The sequence below is a fragment of the Penicillium verrucosum genome (assembly GCF_028828655.1).
Source record: "Penicillium verrucosum strain IBT 35672 chromosome Unknown utg000002l_segment0_segment0, whole genome shotgun sequence".
Taxonomy (NCBI): Eukaryota; Fungi; Ascomycota; class Eurotiomycetes; order Eurotiales; family Aspergillaceae; genus Penicillium; species Penicillium verrucosum.
The window spans coordinates 1,533,921-1,552,186 of NW_026643211.1; the positions used below are offsets into that span (position 1 = coordinate 1,533,921).

At 49.8% G+C, this 18,266-nt stretch overlaps 8 protein-coding genes across 8 annotated transcripts; 4 read left to right on the forward strand and 4 right to left on the reverse strand.

Annotated features, from left to right (window-relative positions):
• Positions 1 to 482: 482 nt before the first annotated feature.
• pex1 (AAA family ATPase peroxin 1) lies at positions 483 to 4,292 on the reverse strand (the record flags this gene model as incomplete). The annotated part of the gene is made up of 4 exons (XM_057218931.1): positions 483 to 3,697; positions 3,754 to 3,832; positions 3,884 to 4,120; positions 4,182 to 4,292. The coding sequence occupies 4 exons, from the start codon at positions 4,290 to 4,292 to the stop codon at positions 483 to 485; spliced, it is 3,642 nt and encodes a 1,213-aa protein (XP_057073022.1).
• Positions 4,293 to 4,642: 350 nt separating this feature from the next.
• Positions 4,643 to 7,258, forward strand: N7516_006212 (DNA replication licensing factor MCM7; the record flags this gene model as incomplete). Its single annotated transcript, XM_057218932.1, has 4 exons — positions 4,643 to 4,960; positions 5,018 to 5,148; positions 5,210 to 7,130; positions 7,190 to 7,258. 4 exons carry the CDS (start codon positions 4,643 to 4,645, stop codon positions 7,256 to 7,258), a joined length of 2,439 nt encoding a protein of 812 aa, XP_057073023.1.
• Positions 7,259 to 7,589: 331 nt separating this feature from the next.
• On the reverse strand, positions 7,590 to 7,943 carry N7516_006213 (putative adhesin; the record flags this gene model as incomplete). Its single annotated transcript, XM_057218933.1, has 1 exon — positions 7,590 to 7,943. One exon carries the CDS (start codon positions 7,941 to 7,943, stop codon positions 7,590 to 7,592), a length of 354 nt encoding a protein of 117 aa, XP_057073024.1.
• A 1,386-nt stretch (positions 7,944 to 9,329) lies between these two features.
• On the reverse strand, positions 9,330 to 10,703 carry N7516_006214 (ATP-dependent (S)-NAD(P)H-hydrate dehydratase; the record flags this gene model as incomplete). Its single annotated transcript, XM_057218934.1, has 6 exons — positions 9,330 to 10,211; positions 10,264 to 10,296; positions 10,346 to 10,356; positions 10,415 to 10,461; positions 10,510 to 10,549; positions 10,610 to 10,703. 6 exons carry the CDS (start codon positions 10,701 to 10,703, stop codon positions 9,330 to 9,332), a joined length of 1,107 nt encoding a protein of 368 aa, XP_057073025.1.
• Positions 10,704 to 11,174: 471 nt separating this feature from the next.
• N7516_006215 (uncharacterized protein) lies at positions 11,175 to 12,525 on the reverse strand (the record flags this gene model as incomplete). Its single annotated transcript, XM_057218935.1, has 2 exons — positions 12,289 to 12,525; positions 11,175 to 12,233 (listed from the first exon to the last, which is right to left on the reverse strand). Exons 1-2 carry the CDS (start codon positions 12,292 to 12,294, stop codon positions 11,175 to 11,177), a joined length of 1,065 nt encoding a protein of 354 aa, XP_057073026.1. The 5' UTR covers positions 12,295 to 12,525.
• Positions 12,526 to 12,936: 411 nt separating this feature from the next.
• Positions 12,937 to 13,320, forward strand: aspf8 (ribosomal protein P2; the record flags this gene model as incomplete). Its single annotated transcript, XM_057218936.1, has 2 exons — positions 12,937 to 13,095; positions 13,156 to 13,320. The coding sequence occupies 2 exons, from the start codon at positions 12,937 to 12,939 to the stop codon at positions 13,318 to 13,320; spliced, it is 324 nt and encodes a 107-aa protein (XP_057073027.1).
• A 561-nt stretch (positions 13,321 to 13,881) lies between these two features.
• N7516_006217 (40S ribosomal uS19 domain-containing protein) lies at positions 13,882 to 15,326 on the forward strand (the record flags this gene model as incomplete). Its single annotated transcript, XM_057218937.1, has 5 exons — positions 13,882 to 14,064; positions 14,128 to 14,146; positions 14,348 to 14,405; positions 14,622 to 14,918; positions 14,982 to 15,326. Coding segments are annotated over 5 exons (627 nt in total), but the record flags the coding sequence as incomplete, so codon positions are not given.
• Positions 15,327 to 16,415: 1,089 nt separating this feature from the next.
• N7516_006218 (acyl--CoA ligase) lies at positions 16,416 to 18,249 on the forward strand (the record flags this gene model as incomplete). Its single annotated transcript, XM_057218938.1, has 3 exons — positions 16,416 to 16,515; positions 16,602 to 17,237; positions 17,297 to 18,249. The coding sequence occupies 3 exons, from the start codon at positions 16,416 to 16,418 to the stop codon at positions 18,247 to 18,249; spliced, it is 1,689 nt and encodes a 562-aa protein (XP_057073029.1).
• Between the last annotated feature and the right edge of the window lie 17 nt (positions 18,250 to 18,266).

Consider the following 18,266-nt stretch of genomic DNA (forward strand, 5'->3'; position numbering starts at 1 on the left):
TAACTCTCCTGTCTCTTCGTGTATTTCGCTGGATATGAATAGTATCATGTGTTCCATATATGCTGCTCGTAATTTTAAGTATAAAAATTGAGGGTGGGTTGTTCTGTGTTGTTGGGTACTGTCTATGTATGCTATGTTTAATTATCGTCAAACTTGGAAGGTGCTAAGCCCTAATTTCTTTAGCAAATGGACAGACGTGAAATTCAACTGCCTTTATACTTTTGTTTTCTTTTCGAATTCGCTATAAATACCAGCAAAACGAACCAATCTACAAGCTGAAGCTTTATGAATGCCACAGGCGTGCCAAGATTGTCCAGATGAGCTTGATCCTCTCATCTAATACCCCATACGACAACAGTCAAATGTATAATATCATGTCCATTTACCAATATTGATAAATACAGGAATAGAAGGCAAATAACCAAGCGAGCATACATATATGTTCATATATACAGTGTACAAAAGTCAAGTCATAAAATATATCACATCAGACTTGTTCGGCCTCCAATCTCGTTGGCAGCCTCACCGTTAGGCATCTCACCATTTCGGCCCGCGACAAACTCACGGTAAATTCCCTGAAGACGTCTACGCTCTGCGGGAGGAAGAGAACCACGCGTGGTAGCCAATGAGCGCTCGACATGCTCCCAGCGGACAATGATATCCTCACGCAGCTCGTCTGCATCAGGTTCAGTGCCGTTAGCCACCGGGGCCACGGCGTTCGTACCGGAAGGTCCCTGCTCGAGTTGGCGCTGGCGGCGGCGCGAGTTCTTGATTGCTTCCAGTTTGGCTGAAATCACTGCCGGAGCTGGCATGGAGACAGACCCGGATGCTTCCTCTGAAGAAGAGTAGAGGAACTGGATGAAGGATTTGCTAGAAGCACTAGCGGAGTTGGATTTGGCACTGGGCTTGGCTGTGTCGGTAGAACGATCACCCAGGGCGTCATGGACGGCCTCGAGATGGGCGTTGTATACGACAGCCTGCAGGTCTGCACCGGAGAATCCGTCGGTCTCGGCGGCGATATCACCTAGACGAGACGTGACCTCGTCACTCATCTTGAGCTTTTCACTCACTGAGCGGATGATATCAACACGGTCTGCATGGTTGGGCATACCGCAAAGCAGGGACTTGTCGAGACGGCCAGGTCGAAGGAGCGCAGGATCAATCAAGTCAGGTCGTGACGTTGCTGCTAGCACGTAAACGCCCGAGAGACCTTCCGCGCCGTCCATTTGTGTCAACAGCTGGTTGACAACACGATCCGTGACACCGGTGGAGTCGTGGCCACGCTTGGGTGCGATACTGTCGAACTCATCGAAGAAGAGGACGCAAGGGCGAGCGGCTTGGGCTCGCTCGAACAAATCGCGCACACTCTTTTCACTGGCTCCGATGTATTTGTTCAAAATCTCGGGACCCTTGACACTGATGAAGTTCAAACCACACTCGCCAGCCACTGCGCTGGCCAACATTGTCTTACCGCAACCAGGGAATCCATATAGGAGTAAACCGGACCGCAGTCGCAATGGGCACTGTGCGAAGATCGGGGCATACTTTGTAGGATACTGCAAAGTTTCCAACAGCATCTTGCGAGTTTCGAACAAACCACCAACAGAGGAAAATGTTGTTGTTGACGAGGTAAGAGTAACGTTGCGAAGAGATGCCGGAGTAAAGTCCTTCAAGGCACTTTCAAAGTCCTCTAATCCAAGAGTTATCATCTTTGATGTTGATGTGAGATCCGAGACAGAGCGAATGAGGGCCTCATTACGCGCACGAGCAACAAGTAGCACAAGATCACCGGGCATATACCCATCGGTTTTACCGGCCAGCTCTAGATACTCGACATCCCTTCCAATAACAAACCCATCACCCCCAGAAGAGCTTGGTCGGCTCCCCGGATTTGAAGGGTCCAACCATGAGTCTTGTGTTGAGGAGCTTGCAGCCCTCACATGCCCGTTTGAGCTTTCTGTAGGTTTATCGTCGCTAGTAAGTTTTTCCAAAACTCTTCGTCGTCCTTCCTTATCAGGAGCTCTCATGTTGATAATCTCACGGACGACGTGGCCGCCGATGATAACATTGTTGAGAGACTCTTTGGCCTGGGCAGTAGCCAGTAGCACAACCGAGGAATTCAGAGCGCAATACTCTCGAACCATAGAGCAGATAACCTCGCTGTTCTGGCGACTGCGGCCATTGTCTCCACCCACTTGCAATTCAGTCTCCGCTGGGCAAAGCTTGTCTAGATCTTCAAGGATCACAACTGACTGACCGCCAAGACGTGCACACCATGACGCGGACATGAAGAGGCGATTCAGTGTCTCTTTGATGTTGGAAATACGTGTTTCATCTGTGACAAGCTTGCGGCAGGAGAAATACTTCACATTGAAGAGATGATCACGTCTTAAGCGATGGGCCAGTAGATGGGTAAGGGCTGTTTTACCAGCACCAAGACCGCCGGTAAGCAAGATAGACGAGGATTTTGTTAGGTTGTTCAATGACTGTTCAATGATAGAATCAATCCCTACCAATTGAGGAGCAGCTTCTGGGAGAGGGTCCTCCATAGGTAGCGTTGATGAACTAGTGTCAAATGGTTTGGAGATTTCAGCTTGGACTTCAACGTTCAGCTTCGCTTCTGAGCCCAGCAACCACCCGAACATTGACTTTGTTTCATCCGAAGACCCCTTCAAAGGAGGATCAAAGCGAAGAATAGCACCATCAAACGAAGAGACCGAAGGATGATTCTCGGATTTGGGTATAATCATTCCATCTGTCAAAGCCCCCGAAAACAGCCCGGTGTCGGACCCAGTGCTGCCGTAGATGACTTTAAGACGCTCGGCTAGGGCATCCCGAGATGCCGTGGTGTCAGCACCGAACTTCAGCCCGTCCTTCTTCTTTGAAGCATCGGTTATGAAAGGATAAACTTTGAGAGTCTTGACTGCCGAGCGATGCAGCTGTGGGGGTGCTGCTTCGACTCGGAGAATCCCTCCAACCATGCTCTCCGCACCAAGGGCCGTGCACAACAAGGTGGACATTGCCACATGCCGATTGTCCGGAGCCTCCTCCCACGGAAACAATTTAGCTACGATCTTGGTTGTAGGGGCGCCGGCATCATTGGACTTTTGCTGTTCGGCTTGAGCAAGTTGTTGTTGGGGATCTGGTGGGGATTTGAGACCGGATGGCTGGACAACCGACACGCATGCCCAAGTCGCCCCACGCAGCTCATGGCTGACCAGCAGGTCCGGATCAACCCAAATACGGAGGCCCTCATTTGCATCATCTTCTACTTCCCCATCAAAGTATTGAGCGGTCGCTGAGCGGTCCACGCCTCTCAAGTAAAGAGAGCCTCGTGTGCTGGAGTCGGATCGACCACTCTTTGGGCGTACAGTGCTTGAAGCACTCCTGCCCCCAGCACTCTTCCTGCTGCTACCAGTAGCACTGCGGCTATCTGCCCGAGAGCTTTTGGTTGTCTTGGATCGAACTTTGGGGGCCACTATGACTTCTGCATCCGGCGCGATCTTGGCGAAAGGGGAGGTGTCTGAGGGAGCGGGCGTAAGAGAAGTAACGACAATATTGGCGGTAGATGTGGGAGAGAGATGTAATGCGAGTGGGTGCATATGCACCGATTGCCCTGCATTGTATGTAGGATTGGGTAGAGCGCGAATTTGTGATAAGAGGTTAAGTTCCAAGAATGTGGCGTGGAGTTCAATGACTATTCGTGTCGGGTTAGTACCAGTTCAATTATAGTTGTTTATGATTTAGACATACTCTCCCAGTCTTCTGGTGTCAATGGCTCAATGTTTATCGTATGTGCAACGGGTGGATCGAGGTGGATGAACAATCCGACCTGCAAGTGTTAGCGCCCCACGTGGGTAATGACGCACGGGGTGTATTGTACCTTCTGCCCTTCTGTGAGACCAAGAAGTCGTCCGAAAGTAGTGTCAAGCTCAATGGTTGATATGTCCTGCTCCCTGGAATATCCACTGTTGATACCGTTTCTGCCAACGACAGGCGCAAGCCTACGCTTGCTCGGCATACCCGTCCAACCGAGGAAGCATGACTGCTGCGGAGGAACTCCATTGGCCTTTCCGGAGGTCGATTTATATTGTAATTCGATAATGACATTCTGAGCAGTCTGATATAGCTAGACGTTAGCCGGAAATACTTCACGGAAACAGAACGATTAGTAGACTGACCGTGTTTGCATTGACCAGCAGAGCGACCAGCGACGGCGGTAGATTAACAAGACAGTTCTTGAGGGGGGTGAGGGCAACTTCGGCCGTCGCAGCAGGCTTCTTGGGTGCCATTTTGAAGCGCTGAATGATCGTGAGCACCGAAAGGACAAGGAGGGGGAACTGTGAACTCGGAGAGACACGACCCCGGACTCCACACTTGACCTCTCTTTCGCCTCGGCCCGATGAGGAGTCATGTGACGAATACGTCGATAGGATAAGCGGATAAAGTAATACTCCGAGAAGAATTGATACCTTTCCTATTTGGGTTAGTCTCATTTTTGAGCGCGTCCCGACCTCGCGTTCGCGTTTTACCTACGAATTTGGTAGGGGCTCGGATAGACACTAGACGGACCCTCTTCTCTATTTCTCTCCCGATCCCACTATTGACTCTTTGCGTTTTCAATTGAGCGCACTTGGTTACCATGTCTCTCCTTCAGTATCCCCCACCTGTGGATTATTCTGCGCAACTGAATGGCTTCAAGGATTTTTTGAAGGGGTTCAAGACCTTCCAATCGTCTTCGGAAGCTGCTGCGACCGAGGCATTGGAAGATCTGAACATCGATGACGGCCAAACTAGTGATGAATATGATTTCATGGATGATGCCGATGAGACCAATGGGGCAAACACCCGAGGAGCAAGGAGGCACCGGGAGCCGAAGCTCAAGTACATGCAAATTCTGCAGGATATCGCAAACCGGGATACATCTAACATCCTGATTGAGTTGGATGATCTTTCAGTTGTAAGTATCCAATATGAACCACTCTCACTAAATTCTAGCTCACAGTGGTGGCAATAGTTTGAGAAATCCATGCCCGAAGGAGAAGATCTAAAGCTCGTCGAATCTATCGAAAAAAACACAAAGCGCTATATCGATGTTATCTCTCAAGCGGTCGATGATGTTATGCCTACGGAAACAAAGGATGTCACGTATGTCCAATCTGTCTTTATGCGAATGCGCAGGGTGCTAAACTGATTATTCCTTCCACAGATTCAAGGATGATGTCCTTGATGTGATCATGTCCCAGCGTGAGAAGCGAAATGAGACTATGGAAACCGCAATGGAGGCCGATATGGAAGCTGCTGCGACCGCCCCATCCATGTTCCCTCCCGAGCTTACTCGCAGATATACCCTCAACTTCAAGCCCCTCACACCCTCGGGGTCTAGCGCCGAGCGCGATTCCAAAGCCCTCGCCGTCCGTTATGTGCGCGGTGAGCACCTAGGTAGCTTGATTACAGTCCGCGGCATCACCACCCGTGTCTCAGATGTCAAGCCGGCTGTACAGATCAACGCCTACACTTGCGATCGCTGTGGTTGCGAAGTGTTCCAGCCTATCACCACCAAACAATTCCTCCCTCTGACCGAGTGTCTGTCTGAGGAGTGTAAGAAAAACAACTCGAAGGGTCAGCTCTTCCTGTCAACTCGTGCATCGAAGTTTGTTCCCTTCCAGGAGGTGAAGATCCAGGAAATGGCCGACCAAGTCCCCGTGGGCCACATTCCTCGCACTTTGACTATCCACTGTCACGGCGCTCTGACTCGCCAACTGAACCCCGGTGACGTTATTGACGTCGCAGGCATCTTTTTGCCCACTCCCTACACTGGTTTCCGCGCTATTCGCGCTGGCCTGCTGACTGACACATACTTGGAGGCCCAGCACATCACCCAGCACAAGAAGTCCTACAATGAGATGGGCATGGACAGCCGTACTCTTCGCAAGATCGAGCAACACATGCGTTCCGGTAACATGTATGAGTACCTTTCACGATCAATTGCACCCGAAATTTACGGACATCTTGATGTCAAGAAGGCATTGCTATTGCTCCTGATTGGTGGCGTCACGAAAGAGATGGGTGACGGCATGCACATTCGTGGAGACATCAACATCTGCTTGATGGGTGACCCTGGTGTGGCCAAGTCCCAGCTTCTTCGATACATTACAAAAGTTGCTCCTCGTGGTGTGTACACCACCGGACGAGGAAGCAGTGGTGTCGGTCTCACCGCCGCAGTCATGAGAGATCCCGTCACAGATGAGATGGTGCTGGAGGGAGGTGCTCTTGTTCTTGCCGACAACGGTATCTGCTGTATTGATGAGTTCGACAAGATGGAAGACTCGGACCGGACAGCTATTCACGAAGTGATGGAACAGCAGACTATCTCCATCTCCAAGGCCGGTATCACAACTACCCTCAACGCCCGTACTTCCATCCTGGCCGCAGCCAACCCGCTATATGGTCGCTACAACCCCCGGGTGTCACCCGTGGAGAACATCAACCTTCCCGCCGCTTTGCTCTCTCGTTTCGATGTCATGTTCCTGCTTTTGGATACCCCGTCCCGCGAGGGCGACGAGGAGCTGGCTCACCACGTCACCTACGTCCATATGCACAACAAGCACCCAGAGAGTGAAGAAGCCGGCGTGTTGTTCACTCCCCACGAGGTCCGGCAGTACGTTGCCAAGGCACGCACATTCCGTCCTATTGTGCCTACCAACGTTTCTGACTACATGGTTGGTGCTTATGTGGCCATGCGCAAGAGACAAAAGATCGACGAGTCCAAGAAGAGACAGTTCTCTCACGTCAGTCCCCGTACTCTGCTCGGTATCGTTCGACTTTCACAGGCACTTGCTCGTCTTCGCTTCAGCGAGGAGGTTGTTCGCGAGGATGTCGATGAGGCTCTGCGTCTCATTGAGATCAGTAAGGCTTCTCTATACAATGATGGCGAGCAGGGCGCCGACAACACCCCATCCAGCAAGATCTACAACTTGATCCGCAGCATGAAGGAGAGTGGTGCTGCTGCCGTTGGAGATGGTGAGGAAGGTGAGATGAGCATGAGACGTATTCGTGAGCGTGTGCTGGCCCGAGGCTTCACTGAGGATAACCTCACCATGACTATCGATGAATATGCTGAGATGAACGTAAGTTTTGATAATTCCAGGAGCTTGCTGTGCTTTTTTACTAACAACATTTTCTACAGCTCTGGCAAGTCACTGGCAACGGCACACGTCTGCTCTTCACTGAGGTTGACGGCGATATGGACATGTAACTGTGAAAATCACTTATTCTGTTTTTTTTTCTTTCTCTTAAATGTCGATCGGGCTTTTTATACGTGTTAAGATGCATGTGAAACTGGCTGGAATAAAGGCGACGGGTGTTTGGGTGTATTGGGGGACTGGAGCTGGTTGATATGATTTCGTAAGGTCAATTAAGAAGATATTTCCTATCTACTTGTTTAATCTGCATTTGCATCTATCTTAATTTTTCATTCAAATCATTTTCAATTAATTATGGACTGACACATGTACACACATGCAATTGGCCAGAATATCTCCTTCCACCCGCTACCAACACACTCACTCCTACCCCGGACCGTTATTCTAGGCCTCGCATTGATGTTGAAGCTTGACCTCCTTGCAAAGATTGGAAGGAGCAGCATATATATCATCACATGGAATGTTGCAAGCCGTGCCCTCGGGAACGAAAACAAGGAACTCATAGTTCGGCATCGGCAGGCGGAACTGATAGGACAAGTCGCTATTGTACTGAGAGGCCTTATAACCAGCACGGCAAGCGCAGTGGAAAGATTTTCCCGTGTTGATACACGAGGTCGAGGGATCACACCAGTTCTTGCCTGAGATAGGATTGCAGGTGCCACACTGGTCCCCTGGCGACGGGTCAGCGGTCACCAGGGAGGCGGTGGTGATGATCAAGGCGATGATGGAGAAATGCATCTTGGTGGATGGTTGGATTGTTGAGTATAGACTTAGAATAGATATGGTGTGTTCTGTCTGGGGATTGGTTTCTGATGGCGTTATCTTCTGCTGGGAGATTCGCTCATCTTATATAGTCGTCTCCAAGGATATATATATTTCTGTGTATTATTGGGCTCGGTGGTCCGTTGTTCTGGAATATGTTGTTCGCCATGTTCCCTGCGGAGCCCATCATCGTTGTGCTGCATCACAGGGTCATTTTCAGCCGGTACCACGCTTGGCATTATCGAAATATCACCGGTTGACCTCTGTAATCGTGTATAGGCTCTTTATCTGATGTCCTCTGGTTGGATGGGACGGGATGCGAAAACAACCGGGGTTGTGAATACGAGGTCTGGAACAATGCCTCGAAACACCACCAATGCTTATCAGCTAAGGTGATGTCAATGACACCTTGACTCAACATTGCCTTTGAGAAGAACGACTGTCCAGGTTTTGGAATATCAATTCGACGGAATGCTTGAGGCGGGGTACATGTCTCAGGCCTATCCCTTTAGCGACGTTCAGATCTCGACGTCAACAGCCATGTAGACAGAAATGTGGAGATTTTGACTTGCCAAGGTGGATGTCTCATGTTGCTTGGAGATTTATTTACGAGCTTGTCGTATTGCTTTCGATCTGGTCAGGCCTATGCAAGTAAATTTCTCTTCCACAGGGCTTTTGGAGCATGACGAAAGCCAGATTAAAGCAAGCAAGACAGCAGAAGTTGGCCACTGGTTGTTCGAGATTGAGGCAGGGTCTCTGATACGTTGTTTTTGGTTTCTATTCACTCTGCATGCCATCAAGGGTAAGGGTTTAAGGTGCCCATGGAAACATCTCTTCCATTGTTGGACCTGCTCAAAGCCAATACTCCGAGTCTGCGTGGTGATGTCGTGTTGTCAGGCGATCTTTATTGGCCGGTAGTATAATATTCTCACCTAATAGACTGCGATCGGGACCGATTTAAGGCCCAAGTGTCAGCATCAGCACTGAAAGACGAGGGCTGACCATGCTAATCAATGGGTTATTGAAACCCGAGATTCACATACTATGAGGTGTTTCTGTATGTCAGGTGAAATGCAAAGAAAGATGCCCTATGCTACCATATAACACCACTGGCATAAGTCAGTGCGGTTGAGATTGCAATGTCGGAGTCCGGCTTTTTAGTATGAAATGCAGGGTTCGAGACTCTTCTTTTGGTAACTATAGACACCTTCTGAGAACCACCATAAAAGAGGACGAGAACATCTTTCATTGGCTTAGGTTTACGTACAGCTTAGATACATGGAAATATGCCCCGGTGTGTTCAACAGCTACACTGTCTTCCTTGTAAATGAATGCATGGCTATGAACCTTACACACGGTAGCCTAGAGGTGCGTCTTAGATCCGTCTGGCTCTCCAATCAGTCTCAAAAACGCCCCGTGAACCTCATCTGTCAAATCGCTAGCCTGCATGCTCCGCCCCTTGGTCGCAAAGGCTCGTCGCGAGCACTCTCGTGTAATGCTACTTCCCGCCCAAGCCACCAATAGCAGAGTCGTTGTCGGGGACATGCGCTTGTTCTCAGAATCGAGCTCTGCCTGAACATCTTCCTTGCTCTGCGCTTCCTTCTCATTTTCCTGCTCCCCAGAGTCCCATAATTTGTTATGGTAAGCGGCTCGCCAGGCAAGGAATGTGCCCAATGATCCGGTTAGAGTGTCTCCTTGACCGCCACTGCGCTTCAAGCCACCCTTGCTATCAGAGATGATACTAGTAACCCCGTTGGAGATCACATCTTGAGGGCCCTTTTGGATAATCGTGACGCCGCCGAGGGCTTGAGATAGCTGCTCACACGCTTCTGATGCTTTGCTGGTGGTGTCGCCATTTCCACTTTCCGCAATTTCCACTTGGCTAGCAACCTCGATGCCCAGCACTTTGGCTAACCGGCCAAACTCTACCACGTTTGGCGTGAGAATGCACTCCTTGTAGCCTTTGACCAGGTTCGGGTCTTGCGTCACAATCAGCAATCCATCTGCGTCTAGTACAAATGGGATCGATCGTGACCGCGCCTCTCTGATCACTTCTGCGACTACCTTTATGGTCACGTCGTCTCGGCCAAGACCGGGTCCTATCACAAGTGCATGGAGGCGAGATAGCATCGCGATGATCGGACCTGCCAGTGATGGTGCATCAATTGAATTGGGATCCTTAACAGTTTCGCTGCTTGGAAGCAATGGGTGTACCATCAAATTGGGAGAGTATCCCTTGATAACCTGTGCATTACAATTTTAGAGTGGATTCAATCTAGGCCGGATGCTAGCTTACTGGTGCTGCGGATCGTTCGCAGAGTACGTGGCTCTGGTGGTTGTCAGTCGTTTGCAGAAGGTATGTCATCTTTCGCACATACCATATCACATCCTACAATTCTAGAGTTAACATCTTTGGCTGAGAGCATGGGCCTGTTCAGGGGACGTACCAAGTCTTGCAGAAGCCATAGCTGAAAAGTATGGAGCTCCAGTGTAGCTTATGCCAGTTAGTTGGATACCAGTGTCAACTAGGCAGAGGACCTACTCAACACAACCCCCGATCACGGCTACACGGCCGAGCTGTCCTAAACTAATAGTCAACGGGGATATTCATTGCGTGGTAGACGGGGACCTAATTAACAAACCTTTGTGGAACTTTTCAAGCATTGGAGGTACAATCTTACGCACCTTGCTGAAGAGCATCTTTGATGAGACCGAGACATGATGAACGGACTCCATTGTGAAATTACAAAATTGCGAAATTGTAGTATGTGAGTATGTGAGTGTGAATATGTGAAACTGTTATGCTACAGGGCTGGGAGGTTAATACACGGGTGATGTCACCTGCCAGTGGGGCCTAGACAGCTTGTTTGGAGTTGGCTGTGACCTCGGGATATCATGCCGATGACTTAAGATAAAATCCAAGGTTGACTACAACATACAATAACTAACTATACAAAACAGAAAAGATAGTACAAAAAAAAAAAATAGTTGAGATTGAAAGAGCGCTCGCTATTGATGGTGCTTAAAAGCAAAAGCTAAAAAAAAAAATTGAAGGCATCCCCGTCTATGGACACCCCGAACGCTCATAATGCGGAGTTAATATGTAGTCCTACCCAAAACAAAAGAGATCATGGAAACGGGTCACAAGTAAAAAAAAGGTGGAAAAAGTGAAAAAGGTGAAAACTGGACAGTAAAAATGTCCAAACTTCAACGCTTATTCCTGGAAGCAAGAGCGGCCAACTTCCGCTGGCGCTCCAACTTCTCTTTCTTAGCCGCCATTTCTGCTCGCAGCTCTTTCTCGTCCTCCCGTTTGGCAAATTCCAATGCAGCCGCCTCTTCGCGGTCCACATCGTCCATTCCAGCCTCCATGTCGGACGATGCATCGGAATAGTAACCATCGTAGTCACCGAGGTCACCCTCATCCTCTTCGTCAGTTCCGAGATATTCGTTCTGTCGGGAATTGCGAGCCTGAGGTCGACGGTCACTTCCACCCCGGTTTGACGGCAGACCCGCAGTTCCACGGTAGACAGGCGGCTCAGGAGTCTGCGTCGGTTTGGCCGTGCCCTTATATGAGGGCCCCTCGGAATCGCGCTGCCGGACAACAGGTTTACCCTTGGCAGAAACACCCGACCCAGCCTTCCTTCCCGAACGCTCTTCTTTTTCTTTGGCCTTGAGTTCCATCATGCGCCGCTTGCGCTCCACTTTGGTAAGTCTTTCTTTGGGACCGGCTTGGTGTCGTAGCAAGCCTACTCCCACAGGCGCCGTCTCTTGCTTAGCCTTTGCCTGCGCCATGATCTCCGCAAATGATCCCTTTGGTGGCGGTTTCGAGGCTGTGGCAGCGCTTGCCGATGTGGGTTTGGGGCCGGGCTCTTTCCGTGAGGGTGCCACTTTTGGGGCCGCAGCCAAGCTTGGTTTGGGGGTTGGCTTAGGTATAGTTGGCCTAGAGGTGGTGGTCGAGACTGGTTTGGACACAACTCTGGGTGGTGCTGATGATACCGCTGGCCTTGTAGCGAGCTTAGGCTTCATTTCAGCAGAGTTATTTGTCGCCTTGCTTTCAGGTTTTGGTGGGCGAGGCAGCTGGTCCTCAGCTTTGCGCTTGATCCCTCCACTGACATTCCCACTGGTCGGAGGCGCCCGACGCACAGCTGTCGGTTTTTGATCCTCCTTTTTAGGGGTCGAAGCAGGCGCAGGTGAGGTAGGCGCCTGGGAGAGTGGGGATTGGGAGGGCTTACCCGTCTGGAGAGACGAGAGGACAGAATCGAGGAACTATGTTATGTCAGTCAAAGTGAGGTGAAACGAACAGAAGGATCAGGTAGCATACACTCATTTTGATTGCAGGGGGAATAACCCGAAGGGTGTGAGGTTGAAGAGTGGTACAGAGAAGAAGTCGCTCACCGTCGATATTTGGTACGACTAAGTAACTTCATGACTCCGAGCCCGATAGCATGAGAATAGATCTCTGGCTTGGCTCGCTCCGGATTTTCTGTTATTCCAATAAAACAGAACTAGCAGAAGTAAAGGACACGCCTGACGTGGCCCAAGAACTTTCCAAGTGAGATGTATAAACTCTGTAGACGAGTAGGGAAAGTAGACAGATTTCTGGCCAGCATGCAATTATACAAGGCCGGGACATGAAAGAGTCACGTGGTAGCAAATACTGCGCCACAGCACTCGCTTAGAAGGCCCGCCTACACTAGCCACACCCACTCGCACCACCTTTTTTTCAGGATTTTGATCGCTCGGTTAATCCTTCGTCAACCAACCTCTTCCACCAGAACTCGACGTTGCAGTCTCCGCCCAATTCGCGGTTAAATCGATTGTTTCTCTTGTTCAGATAATAATCACAAACGGTATGTACATCTCGTTTTCGTGCCTCTCAACTGATTTCTCGGCTCGAGAAGTGCGATCGCATTCGATCTTGAATTCGCGATACTAACGAAGATTTTTTTTTTTGTCTAGTCCTTTCAAAATGAAGTATCTCGCTGCCTACCTCCTCCTCGCCCTTGCCGGCACTGAGGCCCCCACCTCCGCCGACATCAAGGCCGTCCTCTCCTCCGTCGGCATCGACGCTGAGGGTGACCGTCTCGAGAAGGTCATCTCCGAGCTCCAGGGCAAGGACCTCCAGGAGGTTAGTGACACCCGCACGCGCATATATCCGACTTGAACTGCATACTGACTCTCTACATAGCTGATCTCCGAGGGCTCTGCCAAGCTCGCTTCCGTCCCCTCCGGCGGTGGTGCCGCTGCCCCTGCCGCTGCCGCTGCCGGTGGTGCCGAGGCTCCCGCTGAGGAGAAGGTCGAGGAGAAGGAGGAGGAGTCCGATGAGGATATGGGCTTCGGTCTCTTCGATTAAGCGCTTTAATCCAAGGCCTAAAAATCATGGTTCTGGGGAACAGATGTTTGGTTGGTTCGTCAATCCGGGCAATGTTTGCGCCGGTTGGCTTCTCAAGTGTGTTGTGTTGAGACTGTTTTGATACAGTTGCGACTTTTCATATAAGCTGGAATAAGCTTATAGTCAATACAATTCATCTGGCCTTTACTACAACTTTTCTCAATACGTAGTTATGTAGTGTAGTTCTTGAAGGATCGCCGGGACCCGCTCAGCGTTTCAGCAATAGCGTGTAGTCAAATTCTCCTAGAGAACTAGAGATTCAATCGTCCACGTCATGGTAGCTAAGTGTACTCAGATTGTACTCTGATAAGGGCCATCAACAATCGTCCATTTGATACGACATGCATGTCAGCCCTAGCCAGGGCGATGGGTAATCATAATACAAATAAATTACACTGTTAGGTACAAGCATTTGTAATGAGCCCCCAAGGAAAATCGAGTAAATAAAGATTACGAAGAATTTGATTACTCAATAAAAACCAGCGTTTCAAAATAGATTACGTATGACCCAATTGGGTATAGTGTCTAGGGCTTGGAACCTACCCGTCGCTTAACGAGTGCTGCCCACCTCCTAGAGCCTGTGTGTTAGCAGCCCGACCGCTCAGCGACACGACAATTTCCGACAACCCATCTTCCTTCGCTTTTCGAGATACGGTCGAAAGGCGGTTTATAGGAATATCTGCAAAAATGGCTGACAGTGAATACGTGAGTTTTTTTTTTCCTCACCCTTCAAGCCCGTGCGATACACTAACATGAGTTTTCATCTAGAACGCCGAGGAGGCTGCCGGTACGTTATGAACAATCAACCCCACCCTTACCCAACGCCCTTGGACAGAAGATCGAATGAGAGGAGAGGGCGCGCCCTACTATCGACTATACGAGGATCATTGAAGAAATATACGTTGGCGGGGAACGACAAGGACCTGCGATGCAGGGAGACACGCACAGCAACAAGATCGCAGACGCTGACTGAACATTCGCCGAACAGAGATCAAGAAGAGAAGACAGTTCCGCAAGTTTTCTTACCGCGGTATTGACCTCGACCAGTACGTTTCCACTATCAATCATCGAACCCTTGGGCATCCATTCGCAGCCAGCGCTTCGTGAGACGGAATTTGAAGATGGTCGTCTACCATGCCAACAACCGTTCTGGATGAACCGCATGTGGCATTTCGGTTCTAGCCTCTTTGGCGCTGCGTTGCGAATGGACACCAAGCACCAACAATTTGCAAGGACATTGGTCTGACTGAATCCTTTTACAGGCTCCTCGACCTTTCCTCCGAGCAGCTCCGTGATGTCGTTCACGCCCGTGCCCGCAGACGTTTCAACCGCGGCCTGAAGCGCAAGCCCATGGGTCTCATCAAGAAGCTCCGCAAGGCCAAGCAGGAGGCCAAGCCCAACGAGAAGCCCGATCTCGTCAAGACCCACCTCCGTGACATGATCGTCGTCCCCGAGATGATCGGCTCCGTCGTCGGTATCTACTCCGGTAAGGAGTTCAACCAGGTTGAGATCAAGCCCGAGATGGTTGGCCACTACCTGGCTGAGTTCTCTATCTCTTAGTATGTGCTCCCGAGATTTGTTTCCCCTTGACCATTAACCTCAGATCACTAACAACCTCCCAGCAAGCCCGTCAAGCACGGTCGTCCCGGTATCGGTGCCACCCACTCTTCCCGTTTCATTCCCCTCAAGTAAACGATTTCAAACGATTCCCCTCGGAGTGGCGTGTGGAGGAAATGGTGCTGGGAAAGCAAAATTGGAATTCAGCAAAACTCTCAACTGGGCTCTTTTTTTTCAGCATGTATTTCCAGTGCGGGTCAGCTGTTTCCAACTCAATTTAAGATCTTGTCGGCATGAAATCATCTTGGGATCTGGATTTAGTCCCTTGTCGAATCTGGCGAGGTAAAAAAAGATACTCCTTCCCCCGTCTCGCTTTGTGTCAAAAGGGAAGGAGTCTAAATCTTAACGACACTACAAATTTCATATCAGACACATCGTAGACCAGTAACCCCAAGGGCCACATTAGACCATACCTAGTCAACCTCGTCTCATGGTGCCTGAGTCTAGGCCATGAGATTTATTGAGACTACCCCGTCGTATTATCCGTAGTGTATACACTGAAGTACTCCACAAATGGGACTCCGCTACCTATAATTGACGGAGGCGGGATCGTGTCATTCAATTCATGAGCCACGTTTATTGAGCCGCATTGTGTGTGTGAATGTAGATGGAATATAAAACTAGCAATGAGTTGACAGCACATTCTCGAGTGCAATGTGGTGTTATATGTATTCTATGTATTCTGTTTCCTTGCTACATATAGACAACATCTCAGGCCATGAATATATATTTCTGAGCAGCCCCTTACAAAATAATGAGTCGGCCATTCCAAGTTGGATTTGTATTGTCTCGAAACCGTTTCATGCCACTACCTAACTTACCTAACTTCCAAGGGATGGAGGTCGATGTTCATTAAATTGTGAGATTTCGATCCATGCGTGGCATGGCGGGCACGTTGTGATGTCACATTGCTCCCCGCAATCTTCACTCCAAGGTTCGCATATCAACGTTCTATTTCTGACATCTTATAACTATATACATATTCCCTCCTTCTACTGGAAATGTTACCTTCATCCGGCATTCGGTGAGGTCGCTTATCGCCGCGAAGTCCGTTAAACCGAGATATCCGAGTGTCGATCTGTACTCAGCGGTTATACTACATGAACCTCAACCGAGCAGATGATTGTTCGAACCATACATGGTATGCAGTATGCAGTATATAGTATGAAATTTGATATTTCAATCTGCCTACAAAAAAGCCAACAAACACCAAGTAGTTTTAAAATCTACGTAGGCCAGGGTTCGGCCCCAGCGGTATTACTATTGGGGCTACTGTGCCGAGGCAAGCCGTGAGCCGAGATTGCGGAGAAATCTCCATATCTCTCTTTTAAGTACTCGGTTGCTCGTGTGAATCTCTTTCTTACATCTGACATCTGACAATCCCTTTGAGCCTCAATCACATTCCCCAGATTCGGCTTCTTAGTATTCTTTTCCCCGCAATGCCAGTTCCCTCTAACTACCCCCTGGTCGACATCCCAGAAGTGGACCTCTGGACCTTTCTATTTGAACGCAATGATAGAGCTTACCCAGATGACAAGAGTGCGTACTATCCAATCTTAATCCCAATGCTGCGTTGAAATACAGCGTTTTCATTTCTTTTTTTTCTCCCCACTAACCCCTATCAGTTATCTACCAGGATGCCGATACCCAACGTTATTATACATACAAATCGCTACACGATGCCTCGCTAGATTTTGGCAAGGGTCTGAAAGCTCTGTATGAGTGGCGCAAGGGCGATGTTCTCGCCCTTTTCACACCAAACAGCATCGACACACCCGTCGTGATGTGGGGCACACTCTGGGCCGGTGGAATCATCTCACCTGCAAACCCTGGTTACACGGTTGACGAGCTGGCCTTCCAGCTCAAGAACTCCCATGCCAAGGGACTTGTAACGCAAGCATCGGCCCTGTCTGTTGCGCGGGAAGCTGCGAAGAAAGTCGGCATGCCTGAGGACCGCATTATTCTCATTGGAGACCAGCGGGACCCCGATGCGCGGATCAAGCATTTCAGCTCTGTGCGCAATATCTCTGGTGCTACCCGCTACCGTAAGCAGAAGATCACTCCTGCGAAGGATGTGGCGTTTTTGGTTTATTCGTCTGGGACGACGGGTGTGCCTAAGGGCGTCATGTTGTCGCATCGCAATATCATTGCCAATGTTAAACAGCAGGTCGTTGGTGAGGGCGGGATGTTGAGTTGGGATGGCGGTCCTGATGGGAAGGGTGATCGGGTCCTAGCATTCTTGCCTTTCTATCATATTTATGGTATGGCTTTGAATTCCACAGATGATCGGATAAATAAGATACTAACTACGAGCCTTTAGGATTGACCTGCTTAATTACCCAGGCTTTGTACAAGGGTTATCACTTGATCGTCATGTCGAAATTCGATATTGAAAAGTGGTGCGCTCACGTCCAGAACTACCGCTGTTCGTTCAGTTACATCGTCCCTCCTGTGGTGCTCTTGCTGGGCAAGCACCCGGTGGTCGATAAATACGACCTTTCAAGTCTTCGCATGATGAACTCCGGCGCTGCTCCGCTAACTCAAGAGCTGGTGGAGGCAGTCTACTCCCGCATCAAGGTTGGCATCAAGCAAGGCTACGGACTTAGCGAGACCAGCCCAACTACACACGCCCAGCGATGGGAGGACTGGCGCGAGACCATAGGTTCCGTTGGCCGCTTGATGCCTAATATGCAAGCCAAGTATATGACTATGCCCGAGGACGGATCCGAGCCTAAGGAGGTTGCCGAGGGTGAGGTTGGCGAATTGTACCTGAGTGGACCCAACGTTTTCATGGGCTACCACGAGAACCCAGAGGCTACCAAGGGCTGTTTGTCTGAGGATGGATGGTTCCAGACTGGTGATGTTGGGTATCAGGACGCCAAGGGTAATTTCTACATTACCGATCGTGTCAAGGAACTCATTAAGTATAAGGGCTTCCAGGTGCCTCCTGCTGAACTGGAGGGATATCTGGTTGACAACGATGCTATTGATGATGTCGCTGTTATTGGTATTGAGAGTGAGGCACACGGTTCCGAGGTTCCTATGGCTTGTGTTGTTCGCAGCGCGAAGAGCAAGTCTTCCGGAACAAGTGCGAAGGATCAAGCAGCGATGATCATCAAATGGCTGGATGGCAAGGTTGCCAGCCACAAGCGTCTGCGTGGTGGTGTGCAGTTTGTGGATGAGATCCCCAAGAACCCCAGTGGGAAGATCCTGCGTCGGATTCTGAAGCAGAAGTTCAAGGGGGCGACCGAGGCACCCAAAGCAAAGCTGTAAATGACACGCAATGTACA